Raw genomic sequence first — 17315 nt, 5'->3', positions numbered from 1 at the left:
TTAGTGGGCTTTCGCAAATACTCATCATCAAAGTTAGAAATTACACCTTCAACGAACTTGATGAGAGATTTGTGAATGAGTTGTGCGCTCATTCTCAAATATTCATCATGCAAGTCGGTCGTCGTCCCGTAGACCAACATCCTCATCGTTGTTGTACATTTCTGAATTGCAGAAATACCAAACTGACTAGTAGCATCACACTTTTGCTCAAAAAAGTTGTCGGTCTCGACGAGCTTGTTCATTATTTTTTTGAATAAAGGTTTTCGCATGCGATACCTTGTTCGGAAAAAATGTGGAAGACATATTGGATCTTCAGCAAAGTACTGCTCGAAAATAGTATCATGTCCCTCCTCGTGTTTCCTTTCAATGTATATCCTTCTAGCTCTAACCGTCTGGGTTGTAGGTTGTGAAGACAGAGTTGTTGATTTTGTTCAACAATTTTTCTTGCCATTCATTGTCTTCAAGAAGATTGGAAGCTTCGAAACTAGAACTTGATGACATTTTTTAGGGTTAGTTGGCTCAATAATTGTGAGAGGATTTGTGTGTAATTTTTGTGAAGCATATAGGTAAATATATAGAAGTTATTTGTTGAGCATAGGATTCCACCACTATCACATGGGAACCGCCGGTTAACCGGGAAAATGTAGCCGTCGCCGGTAGGTTCCTAGGGTTGCAGGCGTAGGGCTGAAAACGGTCGGAAAAATGCCGGTTTGTGTTGGAAAATCGCCGGTTTCTGACACAAAACCGCCGGTTCCCGACGGTTCGGGGCTAGGGTTGCAGGCGTAGGCGTAGGGTTGCAGCGTAGGGTGCGAAAAGGTGTCGGAAACTGCCGATTTTCGGTCAGAAACCGGCGGTTTTCTGACACAAACCGGCGGTTCGGTCAGAAAACCGGCGATTTTCGACCGTTTTCAAAGTCTCTTTGGATTTTACTATAGAATTTAAAAGCTTTAACTACAAGATTTAAATAAAAAAATAATAATAATAATAATAATAATAAGAACCGGAACCGGCCCGGAACCGCCGGAACCGCTGAAAAACCGGCGGTTAAACCGGAACCGGATAACCGGTATCCGGGCCGGTTACGGTTCAAGCATTCGACGAACCGGAACCGGCGGTTCTGAATCGGAACCGGCGGTTTTTGAACCGTGGCCATGTCTAGCTAAGGGGTTCAGCGGCTATTCCTATTGGGTACCTGGTGATGACGTATCAAATTTGAAAGTGATCAATTTATATAAACATTGGTTATCAACTGAAATTAAAATTAAAATGCAAGAAAATCTAAGAAATAATTCTAGGTAATATAATCGATCTTATGAAACAAAATACAATCAACTTCATTCCAAAACCATGACTCTATGCATTTCAACTTCAATTTCAGAGACGCCACAGTTTTGAAGCTGCAAAACACACCATAGCAAGAAAAAATTAGTTCAATTAACTTTGAATCAATGAAAAAGAAAGAGTGGTAACATAATGGCTATAGTAGTTTAGTTTAGACATTACCTGTTTTAGAAATGGTAGACTTATAATCACCATTAATAGCCCAAAAGAAATAGCCACGCAGACCAAGTGCTTTAGCATAACCAATCTTGGCAGCCACAGTCTTCTTATCATCATACCCCACCCAATAATCACCTGCCACGGAGTACACCGACACCGTCGCCACGTCATATACGACCTTTGCCTTGTTGGCCTTATTAAACTCTACCACCTCAGCATAAGTCAGCACACCCGTCCCGTTCCAGCCGGGCCCCACGTCGACCGCGGCCATGCCCACACCGTGGACCCCGCGGTCCCTGAGCTTCCACGTCCTCCCATAAAGGGGCAGCCCCATGACCAGCTTGCTGCGAGGCACCCCAGCCCGGACCCACGACCCGAGCCCATAGCTCGTGCTCAGGTTGCTGCTCGGGTCGAACAGGGCTGCCTGCGCGCCGGTGACGGACTTGTTCCACGCGCCGTGGTAGTCGTAGTTCATGACGTTGATCAAGTCCAGGTTCCTGCTCACCGAGGCCGCCGGGTACGCCCGCGCCATGCCATCGAGGAACGTGTCCGCAGAGTAGTACACCGCGGCCGTGAGGAGGAGCGGCGGCCGTCCTGTGGCGGCCGCCTCCTTTTGCACCTCCGCACGCCACTCGTCCAAAAGGTATCCCAAATTTTCCATATCCGTTGGAGTTTCAGGGAATTCCCAATCCAAATCTACTCCATCAAATCTGTTCAAACAACAAAATGAATTTTAGGGCCACTCATCCTTTAAATTATGAAGTTTAGTCAAATTCTTTTTAAATTAAAATATTAGTAAATCATAACGTTCAATTTTTTTCAATTGTTCCTTTTATATACTACAAAATGTGGTTTTTTGATAATGTTCAAAACGATTTAACATTCCAATTTTGTGACAGACTAGAATTTGACCAAACTTCATGATTTAAAGGCTAATTAACCTGAAGTAAAACAAAAGTAATTAAAGATGAGATAAGAAACCCGAATTTTCGTGCGACTTGTATGCTGGAGTGGATGAAAGCTGCGCGCGAGGAAGAGTTGGAGGCGAGACGGGAGAAGAAGGCGGTGCCCTCAGCAGCGCCACCAACAGAGAAGAGTGTGATAAGGGGAGGGTTGGCGGCATGGATGGTGGAGGTGAAGTTGAGAAGCAGTGGAGCTCGAGTTTGGTCTATTTGGAATTGGAAGGTGTCGCTGTGTGGAGTGACAAAAGCGTAGAAGATGTGAGTGTAAAGCTTGGTTTCGACGGAGGAAGGGTCCACGTTAGACCATTCAGGGAAATACACCCCTTTGACGGGAATGCACGAAGGCGATGAGACTGCGAGAGTCATCAACAATGCTGCGCACACACACGCTACCACGATCCTTTTCCGGGCTGCTGCCATTTTTAGGACTTGGAAGCTTTCTTTGGTTGTGAGTGTTATGGCTATGGCTATCTGTATATATCACGTCTGTGCTGAGAAAGAGAGAGGAGTTGTTTACAATATGTGATTATTTTTACGTCCTATTTTGGATAGATGCATTTGTAAGTTTCGGTTAGTATTTTGTGAAGGACCAATTTTATAATATGCATCACCAAGGTTGAATATTTCTTTCACCAGCCGTCCCTTTTGTTTATAGATCAATTGGGATTTGGGATATTTTTAAGCCGCATGGAAATTTCTAAAGTTTACTCAAACTTTTGACTTATTTGTTGGAATTGAAGAATCTTACATACGAACATATATATAGTTGTTGCAATTCGATATAATCTATTTGGATAGACAAAATTAATCACACATCCTTGAATATAAATTGATTGCTATATAAGCTTTTAGTTGTTCCATTGATTTGGATTTGAGTCATTTGACTAGAGTATCATTATAAGCGCTTTCAATGTCTTATAAAGCGGCCTTTTCCAATTAATTTCCAATGCCATATTCACGGACGTCATTAAGGGGCTTTTTGTTATGATGGAATGGAATGTGATTCCTACTTCCATTTTATTCATTTGCTTGGTGTGATGGAATGAATGAGTGAATGGATAAAAATGCAAAGGAAATCCAAGGAAATTGACATTCATTCATATCTCCATTCCATTCCAACCTCCATTCCATTCCACCCTCATTCCACTCTATCATATCAAACATGCCCTTAAATATCTTTTAGACTCCTATGAATCAAATATCATTATTTCATTTTGCATAAGTAAAGCCCCTTATAGAACACGGGTCAGTTAATCATATGAGGATTGTGTTCATTACTCATTAGTATTATTTTCTTCAAATTCAGGCACCAAATCAATAAATATATTTATCGTCCATAAACAAATGTCTCACTTTAATTCAAACTACTTTAAAAATTGTACAGAAATAGTAAAAAAAAAATAGTGGTATGAATCTTGTTTTTATATTGTATTCCCTCCATATCCCCCGATTTAATATCCCAATTTTTCATTTTGGAATGTCTCTTATTAAGTGTCTCGCTTTACTATTACTAGTACTATTTTTAATAATAGACACTAAATTTCACTATCTCATTTAATTTATAGGAGTATTTTATTATAAAATAAATATGACTCATATTTCACTAACTGTTTTCCATCCACTTTTTTCATTATTTCTTAAAACTCGGGTCAAAGTTGGACATATAATGAGGAACAAAGGAAATAATTTTATAAATATGAGAAGAAAAGTTATGTTTTTTTCATAGTGTTTGTAGCAAGTTTTGAATGGAGAATTTATCTATTAATCTACGAAATAATCTAATCAACAGACTACAACACAAAAATTAATAGAAATTTAATCTTAACTCTTTACTTTGAGCTCGTACTAATAATCTTGTAATTGTATATACTATTAGCTTATGTGATGCAGAATGATGCAAAAACGTATGAGAATGACTAAACTGGTAGATAAAGAACTCAACTAATTGAGAACTTCAGAGTATAAAAACTCAACGTAAAATTAATATTCAAAAGTCAGTCTTTTAAATTCAACAATGAAGCTTTTATATAGGCAAAGGGAAATCCTAAACTTATGAAAAATACAACTAGAAAAAAAATAACTAAAAGAAAAATAAGCAAAATAGGAAAACCTAATTTATAGAAAGAAAAATAATTACTCCTAATATTTTTCCATCTACTAATTCTATTAACTAGAAAATAAATAAAATCTAAAATATAATTTTCTTAGCTTCCAAATCTGGTATCCTGCAACTCCTGTAACTATATCATTATGCAAACAAATTGAATATAATTATTTCAAGTTTTGATCATATCATCCTTTCCTTTTCTCTATTATTTTTATATGGAATATTAGTTACATATTCTCAACTGAAAAATCGATTTTCTATATTGATTTTCTCTAGTACCTTTATATGTTTTTGAATGGAGAATTTATGTAATTTTACGAAAAATCTATGTATGATACCATTTGTATCCGTGGAATACAATATTTTTACTTGTCATTATTGCAATAATCCCATACATTTGTGGATAGTTTTTATAGTGAAATAATAGGATGTCAATATTTCCAACTTTCTTTAATTTCTGATTTCATGACTATAAAATATATAGAATATTTGCATCTGCCGCATCTTTCTATCATGTTCAACTTCAATCATCAAAAGATTTTGACCCCTTTTTTTTGTTTTGTAGTTAATCATTTTATTTTTCTATGGTGAAGTCTTTATCTTTTGGTTATTTTAGCTGTATATTGATTATTTCGCATATATTTCAAACCGATGGTCATTGTGTATATTGTTAAAATGCGATATTTGTCTTTTTTTGGTAAAGAAGCTGAACGCGATATTTTGTTTTTGTTGTAGAGAATTCTAAATTTTCTATTTTACAAACTTCATGTGAAAGCCATTTCATGAATACTACTCTAAAATTCATGTTAGTGCTAAAAAAAATTCAGATCAAAACTGAAGAGAAATATTTTGAGATCTGAACACTGAACAGTCTCTTCAAGATATATGTAAAAGAAGATATACTCCATGTATCAGTGATACACATATGCTAGAAAATTTTAAACATTACTTACTAATTGTCTTTATTTGTTATAAAATTTTGTTACTATTTAGTAATTAATTTTATATAATTTTAAATTCAATATAATAAAGTGTGGGTGAGTTTTTTTATTGATCTAAAGTATTTTATTGTATTTTTCGGAATTATATATTTATGAACTCCGTTTAGTTTTATTAATACTTTATTCATTTGATTTGTTGATAATCTCAAATTATTGTGAAGAAATCACTTGAACTCAATTCTGATAAAGTCAAACAATTTTTTTAAAATTTTCATTATTCAAAAATGGGATAATGAATGGCGACATGGCCACAGGAGGGAGTAATTACAACAAAAGATTGCTCGGTGGATATTTCTTATATTGTTTTATTAATCTTATCTATGATTTTATGCGTAAATTTGGTATAGAAAATTCACTCTTAAGCCATTTTTGAAGATTTTAATTTGTAAATATGATGTTGATAGCAGTAGTGATTCCCCTATTAATGTTATTTAGAAAGAAAGTTTTTTAAAACTTGTGAACACTAGTTTGTTGTTATCATTCTAAGTTATTTTTCCTAATTATTTATAATCATGTTTTTGTTTTTCAAAACTTATAAACTACAATTGTTTTATTGAATATTAAATTATGGATTAATTATTTTATATTACTGATGTTTTCATATTAACTATACATGTTGTCAAAATGTAATAGATATGTTTGCTTATTCTCCTTTTTTAATGTTTCACTCTAATTAATGCATTTCCTATAATGAGAATATCATTATCTTCAATTTATCTTTTCTCTTATTTTACCATTATCTGCTCAATTTACAAAATAAAAAATGTAAAATCACGTGGCAAGTAGAAAATGTTCAATGTAGAGTGGGATGGAGGAAATACATTTTTTTTTAAAGTGTAAATAATAATATTAGTTCTTTTTTTCTGTTGAATTATACCGAATTTGTATTTAATAAGTGAAAGTCTTATGATCCATGCAGCAGTAATAATAGTTAAATGAAAATAGAATCTCTTTTCTGACTGTTGTGTCAGATCATATTGAAAAAATACTCCATAAAGTATTTTCTTTTGGGCTTAAGGGTTCAGAGGCTATATCTCTTTTGGGTGCTTGGTGATGATCTTACTAAAACATGTAATACACACAATCAATTTATATATATACTGGTCATCAACTGAATACAGGGAAAAAAAAGAACAAAGATGCAAAGACCTTATGAAACAAAATAGTACTAGTAGATGTTATGAAACAAAATACAGTCGACCTTATTCCAAAGTACCCATCATGATGCATTTCACTTTGATTTCAGGGACGCCACTGTTCTGAAGCTGCAAAACACAACATAACAAGAAAAAGTTAGCTCAAACTTGACTATATTTAAATTTAAATCAATGATGCTTGTAGTTTAGAGATGACCTCTTTTGGAGATGGTCCAATGGTAATCACCATCAATAGCCCAAAAGAAGTAGCCACGAATACCAAGGTTCTTAGCATAAGCAATCTTGGCAGTCACAGTCCTCTCATCATCGTATCCCACCCAATTATCACCCGCCACGGAGTACATCGACTCCGTCGCCACGTCATGCACGACCATCGCGTTCTTAGTCCTATTAAATTCCAGCACCTCAGCATAAGTCAGCATGCCTGGCTCATCACTGCCGGGCCCCGCGCCCACAGCCGCAGCACCCACACCGTGGACCCTACGGTCCCTGAGCTTCCACGTCCTCCCATAAAGGGGCAGCCCCATGACCAGCTTGCTGCGAGGCACCCCGGCCCGGATCCACGACCCGAGCCCGTCGCTCGTGCTCATGGCCGAATGGGCGCCGGTGAAGGACGTGTTCCACGAGCCGTGGTAGTCGTAGTTCATGACGTTGATCAAGTCCAGATTCCTGCTCATCGAGGCCGCCGGGAACGCCCGCGGCTCACCCCAGGAGAACACGGCCGAGTAGTACACCGCGGCTGTGAGGAGGAGCGGCCTCCGCCTTGTGTTGGCCGCCTCCCTCTGCACCGCCGCGCGCCACTCGTCCAACAGGTATCCCAAGTTTTCCATTTCCGTGCGAGTTTGAGGGAACTCCCAATCCAAATCTACTCCATCAAATCTGTTGGGCAACAAACCTGAATTTTAGAGTCAATACATACATAATTACTACTCCGTTAACAAAGATGAGATAAGAAACCCGAATGTTCTTGCGACTTGTATGCTGGAGTGAATGAAAGCTGCGCGTGAGGAACGGTTGGAGGCGAGACGGGAGAAGATGGCGGTGCCCTCGGAAGCGCCGCCAACAGAGAAGAGTGTGGTGAGGGGAGGATTGGCTGCACGGAGAGTGGAGGTGAAGTTGCGAAGCAGTGGAGCTTGGGTTTGGTCTATTTGGAATTGGAAGGTGGAGTTGTTTGGATTGAGAAATGCGTAGAAGATGTGAGTGTAATGCTTAGTTTTGATGGAGGAGGGGTCCATGTTAGACCATGAAGGGTAATACACGCCTTTGATCGATGCTGCCATATCTGGAGTTGGAAGCTAAGTAGCTAACTTTGTGTGGGTTATGATTGCTATATGCATAAGCTTGTCTGTGGAGAGAGAGACGTGTTTACATCTTACGTCCTTTTTTGGATAGATGCGTTTGAAAGTTTCTTTTGAAGTTGATCCAGCATTACCAATGTTGAAGACTTCTTTCACCAGGCTTCCATATTGTTTATAAATCAATTGTGATATTTTAAAGCCGCGTTCAACTTTAACTTAAGAAACTTTCAAACCTACATATATATATAGTTGCATCATTTCATTGTAATCTAATTGGATACACAAAATTATTAACGCGTCCTTCAATTTAAATAGATCTCTGCATAAGCTTTTAGTTGTTCCATCCATTTGGATTTGAGTCATGCATTTGATTAAAGTATCATTGTAAACTTCTCAAAAGAACAATGCCTTCTTCCTATTAATTTCTAATGTCAGCGCTTCCAATTAATTTACAATATCATATTCACGGACGACATTTAACGAGTTAGAGGTCTAATTAGATCAAAATCATTCTTTCGTTTTAGTTTTAAGTAGGTGACTCACCTCGCTTAACTGTGTGCAAGCTATACTATGCAAGTGTATGAAGGTAAGATATTGTAGTAAAAGCAAGCCAGAGTATCATGTTCACATGGACTAATTAGCACTTCAGTACCTCGAATTATAATCGTTCAACATCTAGACGACAGAAGGAGGTTTGTTTTATGATTCTAAAATTACTAACTAAAGCAATTAAAGTAAAACAAAGCAAAAGATAATTTGGTTGTGATAAAATATGCAGAAGAAGCATAGCTTTTGGAAGTAATGGAGAAGTCTTTGTCTTGATTCAATTAACTAAACCTATTACCTACTTTGTGTCTCTAGGATTACAAGGAAAGTCGCGATCCTAGGATAACCTCTCTCTCTAATGCACTTATTTAGTAGATTAAATTTTACTCCCTCCGTCTCACTCTCACTCAAGATGTCCACATTCTTAAGTAACATGGGATTTTAGAAGTTGTTATGTGGAGTAAGTAGTAAGAAAAATGTGGTTATATTTTTTAATGAGGAGATAAGAGAGAGGAAGAGAGAGATTATTTCCAAATATAGAAAGTGGACTTCTTGGGTGGGACAAACTTAAAAGGAAATATGAACATCATGAATAGGATGGAGGTAGTAATTACAAAATCTCCTTCCAATAGATTAGACTCTATCTCCTTAAACTCCCGGTCCCAAACCCCTCATAAAGGATCCCCTCTCTCGAGTTTAGATAATTTAAGTGATGCTCGTTCCCTTAGCCATTTAAAGCTAACTATCTCTTGATTAATTTAGCTAAACAAGCATAGTTTTCATGTTGATTAAGCAAAAGAACAATAAAAGCATAAGAACAATCAACACAATCATAAGAACTAGGTAAAAAGGTTCAATTGCATAAATCAAAACATAAACTTGTAGCCTTCACCAAAACCATACAAAGGTTTTTAGCTACTCTTGTTCATAGGTAATCTAGCAAAATATTCGGTTGAAAACAATAAAAACATGAACAACTAGAGAATGGATGTCATGGAGAAAGCTGGACGGTTGGAAGTCTTCAAATCATTGATTAAAGTTCCTTCATCTTGCTCTGCGACGAAGTTATAAAGCTTAGGACGTGTGTGTGCTTTTGGAGGTGTGTTAAATAGGTAGAAATCCGAAATTGAATCGAACTTATCCGCTGCTAGTCGCTAGGTTGCAACTCAGTGACTCGCTGGCCCATTCTGAATTCTTGCGTCATCCCTGCGAGTCGCCAACTTGCAAGTCAGCGAGATTCCAACATAAAAATTAATGGAAATTTAATCTTTAACTCTTTACTTTGAGATCGTACTAATAATCTTATCGTGTGATTACAACAAACTGAATACTATAATTATTTCAAGTTTGGACCCTATCACCCTTTTCTCTAGTATTTTATATGGAATATTAGTTACATATTCTCAACAAAAAAATTGATTTTCTATATTAATTTTCTCTATGTATGCATGTGCTATTTTCTTCTTCTCTTTCATGTTTGTTTGTTCTGTTTTGGCAAACACCAAATATCATTAATCTCCATAATACCATGAAATCAAAGGTGTATTAATCTCGGTAATTAATAGAATTGAATGTGTAACGACACAACACACAAGCATATTTGGGGAAATAATATACGACTTAATTAGCCCCATAAATACATGCATATCAAGTAGGCGGCAATGAATAATTTGATTAGTGCAATGGAAGAAACAGATGCGGTGCAAGCAAAGAAGGTGTGGGAATCGGTGAAGCTGTACGCAGTTAGATGCGGTTTATGTTCCAAGTGGAGACTCATCCCCTCCAAACACAAATACGAGGAGATTAGGGCTAAATTGGGCGAACAGATGTTTGAATGCGAGAGAGCTCGAGAGTGGCGCCCCCTCATTTCATGCCGCCATGAATCCGATGTTAACCAGGATGACAGCAACCTCAGGTGGGCCATGGACAAGCCCAACATTCCTCAGACTCCTCCCACGTGGCAGCGCATTTTAAGGATTAGGGCTGAAGGCGGCACTAAGTTTGCTGATGTGTCAGTCCCCCCTTTTTTTGGTTTGTTTGAGATTGATTTTATTTATTTATTATTATTATTATTATATTTATTCATAGGTATTATGTTTCTCCATCAAACAAGAGGCTACGTTCTATGGTTGAACTCAGAAGGTCGTTCTATTTTCTCTTTGATGTGCATAATTAGATGAATCAACATTTTGCATAATTGTAATTGTGGAATTCAATTTGCAATGCTTAATTAATTTAGGTATTTGGAAGGTAATCCAACGTATGTAGAAGATAAGATGAAGCTGTCGCAGTTCTCTTTTCAACCGCCGGTGCCACTCGATGATAAATATGTAGCAAAACGACAAAATATTCGTGATAATATTGGTAATGGTATTGGTAACGTCTCATTTGTATATGTCATTTTTCTTTGTTTTCTTCTCAATAATAATTCTGCATTCTTAGGAGTGACTACTCAAAAGCTTGGTCAACCACCTTTTCAAAATAAATAAGAGGTACTAATACATTTATTAATTATTAATATGATATGATTCATTAGTAGCTCAACCTCTTTATTATTTATTTCCTTTCTACATATACAGGGATTTTGATGCTTCTGATCCAGGGAGATCTCAAGTGCAGAAATCAGGCTGTATTGCATGCATTCATTTGGGCTTAATAGAATTAATTGTGGTTGTTTAATTTCATAAAAGATAGAGAGTCGTGCTTTTCTTTTTAAATTTTAAGGTGTTTTGACTGTCGAAATATGCTCTAAATAATTCTATTCCGTTGGTTATTGCTATGTGCTCAAATGTCACCTAAAAATTAATGTGATTAATTGATCAATAAACCATAATATAATTGTAAAGATGCGAATTACCGAATGTGGCCTCTACAGTAAAGAGAGGCGTGAATATGAAGGGTGTGAAAAAAATACACACATGTTATTGCTCAGCGATTGCACGTGGTTACACGCGCCACTGTTTCGCTGTGGAATCTCCCCTCCGCAGGCCTCTACCTTCTGTTGCTGCAACCTTCCTATGCCTTCCTCCTGCCGCATCGCCGTCGTCGGCGACGTCGTAATCCCTCTCCACTTCTCTGTGATTGATTTTTTTAACTTTTGAAAACGATTGCTTACTCTTTTCCCCCTCTAATTTGAACTCGAAGCATGATGATTGGAGCTTCGAAGAGGATACCAAAGCTCTGCAACTGTTGAAGGTTTATTATCTCGCTATTACTTCTTTATGTGATCAATTTATCGGTACTCTCTTTTTTAATCTAATTGATGAATAGCTGTCGATAAAATGAAATGATTTCTTATTTGAGTGAGGCAAATTTTGCATTCTCTGTGATTTGTTGATCAGGAGAAAGTTATCAGCAGATTCTTGTTGGAATTGCGATTTACTTATTAAATTGAGAAAAAGTTCGGTAAAAGGAGTGAAAAGTGTTTGTTCTGATTGATTGGGTACTTTCCATGATTTGTTCTCATAAAAACTTGGAACTTTCATCAGTTAAATGGGACAGTTATCGTGGGAAGTGATAGTCCCCACTCTTTGTTGCTCCCTGTGCTTAGGAAATAATAATAACTTTTGGGAACTCAGAGGAATCTGTTTATGAGGTATGGGAAGAGGATTCAACTGGATGTGGAACAGTACACTTTTATCTTCTCAGTGTTCTTTTGTTGTGTGTCTTCCCTTGTTCCTATGTAACATTTTTTTCTTGCAATTATTGAAAGTTTCTTTTCTCATTAAATAAAAGTGACTTGGCTACACCCTTCGCAGTTTGTTTTAATCTTTGTGTACTCTCTGGATTTCTTCTTGTAATAAGTGTTTCTGGGAAATGCAGCCGGATCTTGTGCTGTTCACAGGCAGGTGATCTCTTCTTCACTCTCTAGTCAGGCTGTTTGTTGATGGGCATGCCAGCTGAGCTGAGTCATCTCATCCTGCATTTATCTAGATTAATTTGAGGGTACCTTAGATCCTGTTGGTTCGCTTATGCTGTGGGATTTTTCTCAGGTGATTTTGGCAATGAGAATGTTGAACTTGTTAAAAGTATTTCAAATGTTGATTTTGCAAAAGCAGTCATTTTGGGTAACCATGATGCCTGGAACACCCAGAAGTTCTCTGCAAGGTTAGCTTAAATGATGAATGAAATCCCTGAAATAGATTTATTGCAATTGTTTACCATGATTAAGTCAGAATCACTCTACATTTTCCTTTTCTGGGTGGGTTCCACATGGTGGTTGGATGGTTCAAGAACATGTGCTTCTAACCGTCTACCATGTTAATGTTGAGAATCTGTCTTTTTCTGGAACGGAGTGTAAAATACTAAGAAGGTGTCTGGCTAAGCCTTTTCCTAAAAGCTTATGTGCTCCTTTGTCGTATAAGATGTCATTTTGAACTTATTAGATGTCAAGTCTTATTTTGAAGATCAGTTACCATAGTATATGTATAATTTAGCTTAATACTGTAATTTGGATGACTAAAACATAGGGGCTTTGTTAATATTTTTTCTTTTTGTCAAAAATTAGTGTTCTCTTATTTTATTCAAATTAACTTTAATCTCCTAACCTCCTATTTTGAGGTATATTATATCTTTTCAAAGAATAGCTGAAACCTTTATGATGCTTCCAAGCATTATATAGTATTATAAAGAGTTTATAAGCTCAACCAAACACCCACTAAGTTGGATGATCAATTACGATATGGACATGCATCATGCTCTGAGATCTGCCGACCATCCATGTATCATCTTCAGAGTCCACCTACACTAGCAGTCTACTTAGATGAAAAGCAAAAAATTTGCTCAATTTGTGGTGCTCCCATATGTTTCATGCTAGTAAACATTGCTTTTGAATAGTTTGTCTCACTCAATCTTAAACTTCCTTGTCCTCCAGTTTTGAAAGGATAAAATTTTCTGAACCAAATATTTAATGATTTTTCAGTACTCTTTACTTGTGGAATAGGTGTTACAACTCAAGATTGATATTAGGAATCATATTGATTTCTAGAGAATTAGCAATCAAGCATAAACCATATTATCATATAGAGACCAGTATTGATACCGACTTGTGGCATTTGAATCCCCCCCCCCGGTTGAACATTTACCCTGACTGAGAACTATCCTAGTGAAGTCCTGATGAGATAGGTGAGCACTTACTGCAGGACTATCCCTTGGGCATATTTCTTAAAGTATTGCCACGTTTTGGTACTCTTTTCATTCGAAAGTGCATGTTTATCAATTAGTATACTCATATGTTCTAAAGGATCCAGACACTATATTGAGCAGAGCTCTGCAGGGACTTTAATATCATGGAGTTTATGTCTCTCAACCATTGAACTCAGCTAGTGGATACTTTAGATTAGTTATTTTCTGTTCTCTGAACTAAGATTAATACCCCTTCATCTTCTATAAAATTGTGTTATGTTCTTTCTTGTTAGGATGCCTGGATGAAATGCTTGCGATTCTAAGATGGTAATAATTTTGACAGATACTCAACACATATGCTGTGATTAGAAAGAATATTTCATTTTTTAATGGGGAAACAAGATGAGTTTAAACAGGATTCAATTTAGTCTTATGGCTTAGAAACATGATTAGCCTGCTCCTACATCATGTATCTGCTCTGCTTGATTGCCGCTATCTCTTGGAAATCTTCTCACTTTGTTTGCATCCATCCTATCATTAAGTGAATACATGTAAATTGCAAATTTGACTGGTATCTGTGGTGAATATTTACCTTCATCATTGTATGATAAGCATATAAGATAGGAAGCCCTAACTTAACACAAAACCATGGTCAAAGGTAAAGGGTTGACTCCCTCTTATATTCTATTCTACACTTTCGTGTGAAACTGATTTGGGATTGTATTATTGTAATCATCCTGTATAAATTATTTACCTTTTCTAAATGCATCAATTCTTAATGCAGGGAAAAAGATGCTGTTCAACTGCAGCTTGAATGGTAAGTCTTATAAGTTAGAATTTGTAGAATTACATGTTCCACATATTTTCTTTTGCCATATTATTTGAGATGTTGAAATTGCCGCACTTTCAACAATTTATGTTTAAAATATTTGTGAACCAGCCTTGGTGATGAGCATGTTGGCTACCGTCGTATGGATTTTTCAAATCTGAAGTTGAGTGTAGTTGGTGGACGGCCGTTTTCTTGTGGTGGACCACAGGTGTTCCGGAAAAAACTTCTTACTGCTAGGTCAGTAGTCCGTCTGTGCCACTTCTCAAATTTATTCTTCACCTATGCAATTCGCACCATCCTTTTATAGAAGCCCATTTGCTTTTCGAGCGATTTATTGAAATTTATTCTAGTCAGGAATACTTTCTTCTTTCTTATAATGTTATGCATATAGAACCAATTGATGAATAGGAAGCTATGTGTTCTCTGTAGTTCAGGTAATATCTACCTTTTATTTTGTCTAATTAATTTGCTAATTAATTAATTATTAGGTCAAATATATTTAAGATGTATCCTATAGGCATATTTAGCACGCCGTTCTCTCATCTTGACCTTACCTAATTCCTTCTGTCCACATTGCAATTGTATCCCTAGATATGGCATACATGATATGGATGGAAGTGCGGAGCGGATTTATCAAGCTGCTGTAGGAACTCCTGCTGATCATTCAGTTATATTTCTTGCTCATAATGGGCCAACAGGTGTAGTAAATTTATGGGCAAAATCTGTTTTTTCACATGATGTCAAAGAGTTGCTTTATATTAAATTCACAGGTAATTCACGCAGGCTTAGGTTCCAATATGGATGATATATGCGGAAAAGATTGGATACCTGGAGGTGGTGATTTCGGTGACCCTGGTAATTCTGATTCTCTACTAGTTAGGTTTTATGTTTGTTTCTTGCATTCTTAACTCCCCGTTGTCATATTCCCTACACGTATGATATTTCCACGCTGAATTAGTCTGTGATGACAAAAAATAGATTTGGCACATGCAATATCCCAACTAAAAGAGACCACCAAATTGTCAATCAAGCTGGTAGCGTTTGGTCACATGCATAAACAGCTCACCTCTGGAAATGGTCTTCGGAAAATGATAGTGGTTGAGGATGACAACATCGTGTACCTCAATGGAGCCATTGTTCCAAGGGTTAAAACAATTAGCAGCAATGAACAAGGCGTTGCATCAGGCACTCTACGAGCCTTCACTGTTGCTGACATATCAAATGGGAACTTGGAGAAAATCACCGAAACTTGGGTTTCAGTGATCGGAGATGACATCAGAGTAGAGGAGGAGCTGGTATTGTTTAGCAAAGGAGCGAGGCTGTAGGTACCTAGAAAGAGATCTTGTGACACTATCATCTATGACATTCTTCAGTTTGTGTGATTTGTGGTATTAAAACAGGAGCTTTGATTTTGTGGTGTTGTTAATGTACAAAGTTGTCTGCCATTATTTATTCACTAAAAAAGATAAAGGAGCAAATTCATAGAAACTAGTCAAAAGTAGTTAATAATGTCGAACAAAGGGAAGCAAGGGGGTCTGCAACTGCAACAAATTTAACGAATCATATTATTGATGTGTTTGACTCCTCTATTTACGAAACATTTAAGCCTGTGGGTGGCCCTTTTTGCTTCATTCTCATCTTCACTTTGATCAAGGCATGTCTTTATTGGTGCATCAACTACCATGCAACCTTGGCTTTTCGCAACTTGAGAGCATCCATAATTTAGTAGTAGATGAAGTCCAATTATATTCATATGGAAGCACATTAACTTTTACTAACTTATTTTAATATATCAATAACAGAGAGAGCATTTTTCAGAATATATGAGAATATGCAAAAAATTATTATACTCTCTATATATAAATGAGATTAGTACATCAATTTAGATTTAGAGTGAACTACAAAATTGGCCTCTAGGTATGACAAGTCGAACGCTAGAGGTACCCATGTTTAAAAAAATGCATTGTAAGCATCTACGTATAGATATAATATTATTTTAGACCCTTTTTCACTATTTTGAGTCTTTTATACCCTTTTACCCTCACTTTTATCTTAAATGTAATTCCAAGGATATTTTAGTCTTTCTCATTATTATTATTATTATTATTATTATTATTATTTACTATATTTATTTTATATTAAAATATTATTTTCATTTAATCCACAAATATTGTAAATTTAATTAGATTGATAAATTAAAATACTTATAAATAGTTATCGTAAGAATGATTTATGTTTTTATTTAAAAACATATCTAATTAAAAAATTATTTAAAAAATTAATATTACAATTTTATTTAAAAAATTAATATTACAAAAACATATCTAACTAAAATTAATACATAAATCATTCTTGTGTTAACTATTGATAAGTATTTTAATTTGTCAATCTAATTAAATTTACAATATTTATGGATAATGAAAATAATATTTTAATATAAAATAAACATAGTACTCCATAGTAATAAAAATGAGAAAGACTAAAACATCCTTGGAATTACATATAGGTTAAAAGTGAGGGTAAAAGGGTATAAAAGACTCAAAATAGTGAAAAAGGGTTTCAAATGATATTATACCCATACGTAAAGGCTTACAATGCATTTTTTTAAACATGGGTACCTCTAGCGTTCGACTTGTCATACGTAGGGGCCAATTTTGTAGTTCACTCTTAGATTTATTACTTTTTTATAGTAGTATCATTTTTAAATGAGTGAACTTCAAAATGGTCCCTGGACTATGGGTTTATCTCGAAAATGGTTCCTGGACTTTAAAAATATCACTAGTAGTCCCTG

The 17315-nt window shown here is 36.0% G+C and overlaps 4 protein-coding genes and 1 long non-coding RNA gene across 10 annotated transcripts; 2 read left to right on the top strand and 3 right to left on the bottom strand.

Moving 5' to 3' along the window:
• Nucleotides 1-1204: 1204 nt before the first annotated feature.
• On the bottom strand, nt 1205-2913 carry LOC125194184 (nod factor hydrolase protein 1-like). The gene is made up of 3 exons (XM_048092259.1): nt 2482-2913; nt 1504-2210; nt 1205-1397 (listed from the first exon to the last, which is right to left on the bottom strand). Exons 1-3 carry the CDS (start codon nt 2880-2882, stop codon nt 1375-1377), a joined length of 1131 nt encoding a protein of 376 aa, XP_047948216.1. The 5' UTR covers nt 2883-2913; the 3' UTR covers nt 1205-1374.
• Nucleotides 2914-6699: 3786 nt separating this feature from the next.
• LOC125194185 (class V chitinase CHIT5b-like) lies at nt 6700-8048 on the bottom strand. Its single transcript, XM_048092260.1, has 3 exons — nt 7685-8048; nt 6924-7606; nt 6700-6835 (listed from the first exon to the last, which is right to left on the bottom strand). Exons 1-3 carry the CDS (start codon nt 8005-8007, stop codon nt 6813-6815), a joined length of 1029 nt encoding a protein of 342 aa, XP_047948217.1. The 5' UTR covers nt 8008-8048; the 3' UTR covers nt 6700-6812.
• Nucleotides 8049-10253: 2205 nt separating this feature from the next.
• Nucleotides 10254-11270, top strand: LOC125194186 (methyl-CpG-binding domain-containing protein 2-like). Of its 2 annotated transcripts, none has more exons than XM_048092263.1 (5): nt 10254-10582; nt 10660-10713; nt 10811-10935; nt 11014-11063; nt 11151-11270. In XM_048092263.1, exons 1-4 carry the CDS (start codon nt 10254-10256, stop codon nt 11058-11060), a joined length of 555 nt encoding a protein of 184 aa, XP_047948220.1. In that variant the 3' UTR covers nt 11061-11063; nt 11151-11270. The 2 variants fall into 2 exon arrangements, with proteins under 2 accessions (XP_047948220.1, XP_047948218.1); XM_048092261.1 differs by having other exon boundaries at nt 10811-10941.
• Nucleotides 11271-11402: 132 nt separating this feature from the next.
• LOC125194182 lies at nt 11403-15936 on the top strand. Of its 5 annotated transcripts, XM_048092254.1 has the most exons (10): nt 11403-11627; nt 11716-11809; nt 12330-12415; nt 12564-12678; nt 13989-14022; nt 14480-14512; nt 14636-14761; nt 15116-15222; nt 15308-15379; nt 15503-15936. In XM_048092254.1, the coding sequence occupies exons 1-10, from the start codon at nt 11418-11420 to the stop codon at nt 15847-15849; spliced, it is 1224 nt and encodes a 407-aa protein (XP_047948211.1). In that variant the 5' UTR covers nt 11403-11417; the 3' UTR covers nt 15850-15936. The 5 variants fall into 5 exon arrangements, with proteins under 5 accessions (XP_047948211.1, XP_047948213.1, XP_047948212.1 ...); XM_048092256.1 differs by lacking the exon at nt 13989-14022 and having other exon boundaries at nt 11716-11766; nt 12394-12415; XM_048092255.1 differs by lacking the exon at nt 13989-14022 and having other exon boundaries at nt 12330-12419.
• Nucleotides 14686-15192, bottom strand: LOC125194187. Its single transcript, XR_007171724.1, has 2 exons — nt 15079-15192; nt 14686-14803 (listed from the first exon to the last, which is right to left on the bottom strand). It is a non-coding gene; the product is annotated as an uncharacterized LOC125194187 (long non-coding RNA).
• Nucleotides 15937-17315: the final 1379 nt, after the last annotated feature.

The sequence above is a fragment of the Salvia hispanica genome, chromosome 6 (genome assembly GCF_023119035.1).
Source record: "Salvia hispanica cultivar TCC Black 2014 chromosome 6, UniMelb_Shisp_WGS_1.0, whole genome shotgun sequence".
NCBI classification, from domain to species: domain Eukaryota; kingdom Viridiplantae; phylum Streptophyta; class Magnoliopsida; order Lamiales; family Lamiaceae; genus Salvia; species Salvia hispanica.
Note: the sequence above shows the minus strand (reverse complement) of the source record. Positions and strands in the feature narration are given on the sequence as shown.

Bases quoted from the DNA above. Each gene is read 5' to 3' on its own strand.
- LOC125194184 (XM_048092259.1), bottom strand. From the start codon at position 2,882: ATGGCAGCAGCCCGGAAAAGGATCGTGGTAGCGTGTGTGTGCGCAGCA. The intron at 2,211-2,481 runs GTTTCTTATCTC...TTGTTTGAACAG, and splicing joins CAAGTCGCACGAAAATTCGG to ATTTGATGGAGTAGATTTGG. The intron at 1,398-1,503 runs GTAATGTCTAAA...TGTGTTTTGCAG, and splicing joins GTCTACCATTTCTAAAACAG to CTTCAAAACTGTGGCGTCTC.
- LOC125194185 (XM_048092260.1), bottom strand. From the start codon at position 8,007: ATGGCAGCATCGATCAAAGGCGTGTATTACCCTTCATGGTCTAACATG. The intron at 7,607-7,684 runs GTTTCTTATCTC...GTTGCCCAACAG, and splicing joins CAAGTCGCAAGAACATTCGG to ATTTGATGGAGTAGATTTGG. The intron at 6,836-6,923 runs GTCATCTCTAAA...TGTGTTTTGCAG, and splicing joins TTGGACCATCTCCAAAAGAG to CTTCAGAACAGTGGCGTCCC.
- LOC125194186 (XM_048092261.1), top strand. From the start codon at position 10,254: ATGGAAGAAACAGATGCGGTGCAAGCAAAGAAGGTGTGGGAATCGGTG. The intron at 10,714-10,810 runs GTCGTTCTATTT...TAATTAATTTAG, and splicing joins TCTATGGTTGAACTCAGAAG to GTATTTGGAAGGTAATCCAA. The intron at 10,942-11,013 runs GTATTGGTAACG...CTGCATTCTTAG, and splicing joins TCGTGATAATATTGGTAATG to GAGTGACTACTCAAAAGCTT.
- LOC125194182 (XM_048092254.1), top strand. From the start codon at position 11,418: ATGCGAATTACCGAATGTGGCCTCTACAGTAAAGAGAGGCGTGAATAT. The intron at 14,023-14,479 runs GTAATAATTTTG...TTCTTAATGCAG, and splicing joins ATGCTTGCGATTCTAAGATG to GGAAAAAGATGCTGTTCAAC. The intron at 14,513-14,635 runs GTAAGTCTTATA...TTTGTGAACCAG, and splicing joins GTTCAACTGCAGCTTGAATG to CCTTGGTGATGAGCATGTTG.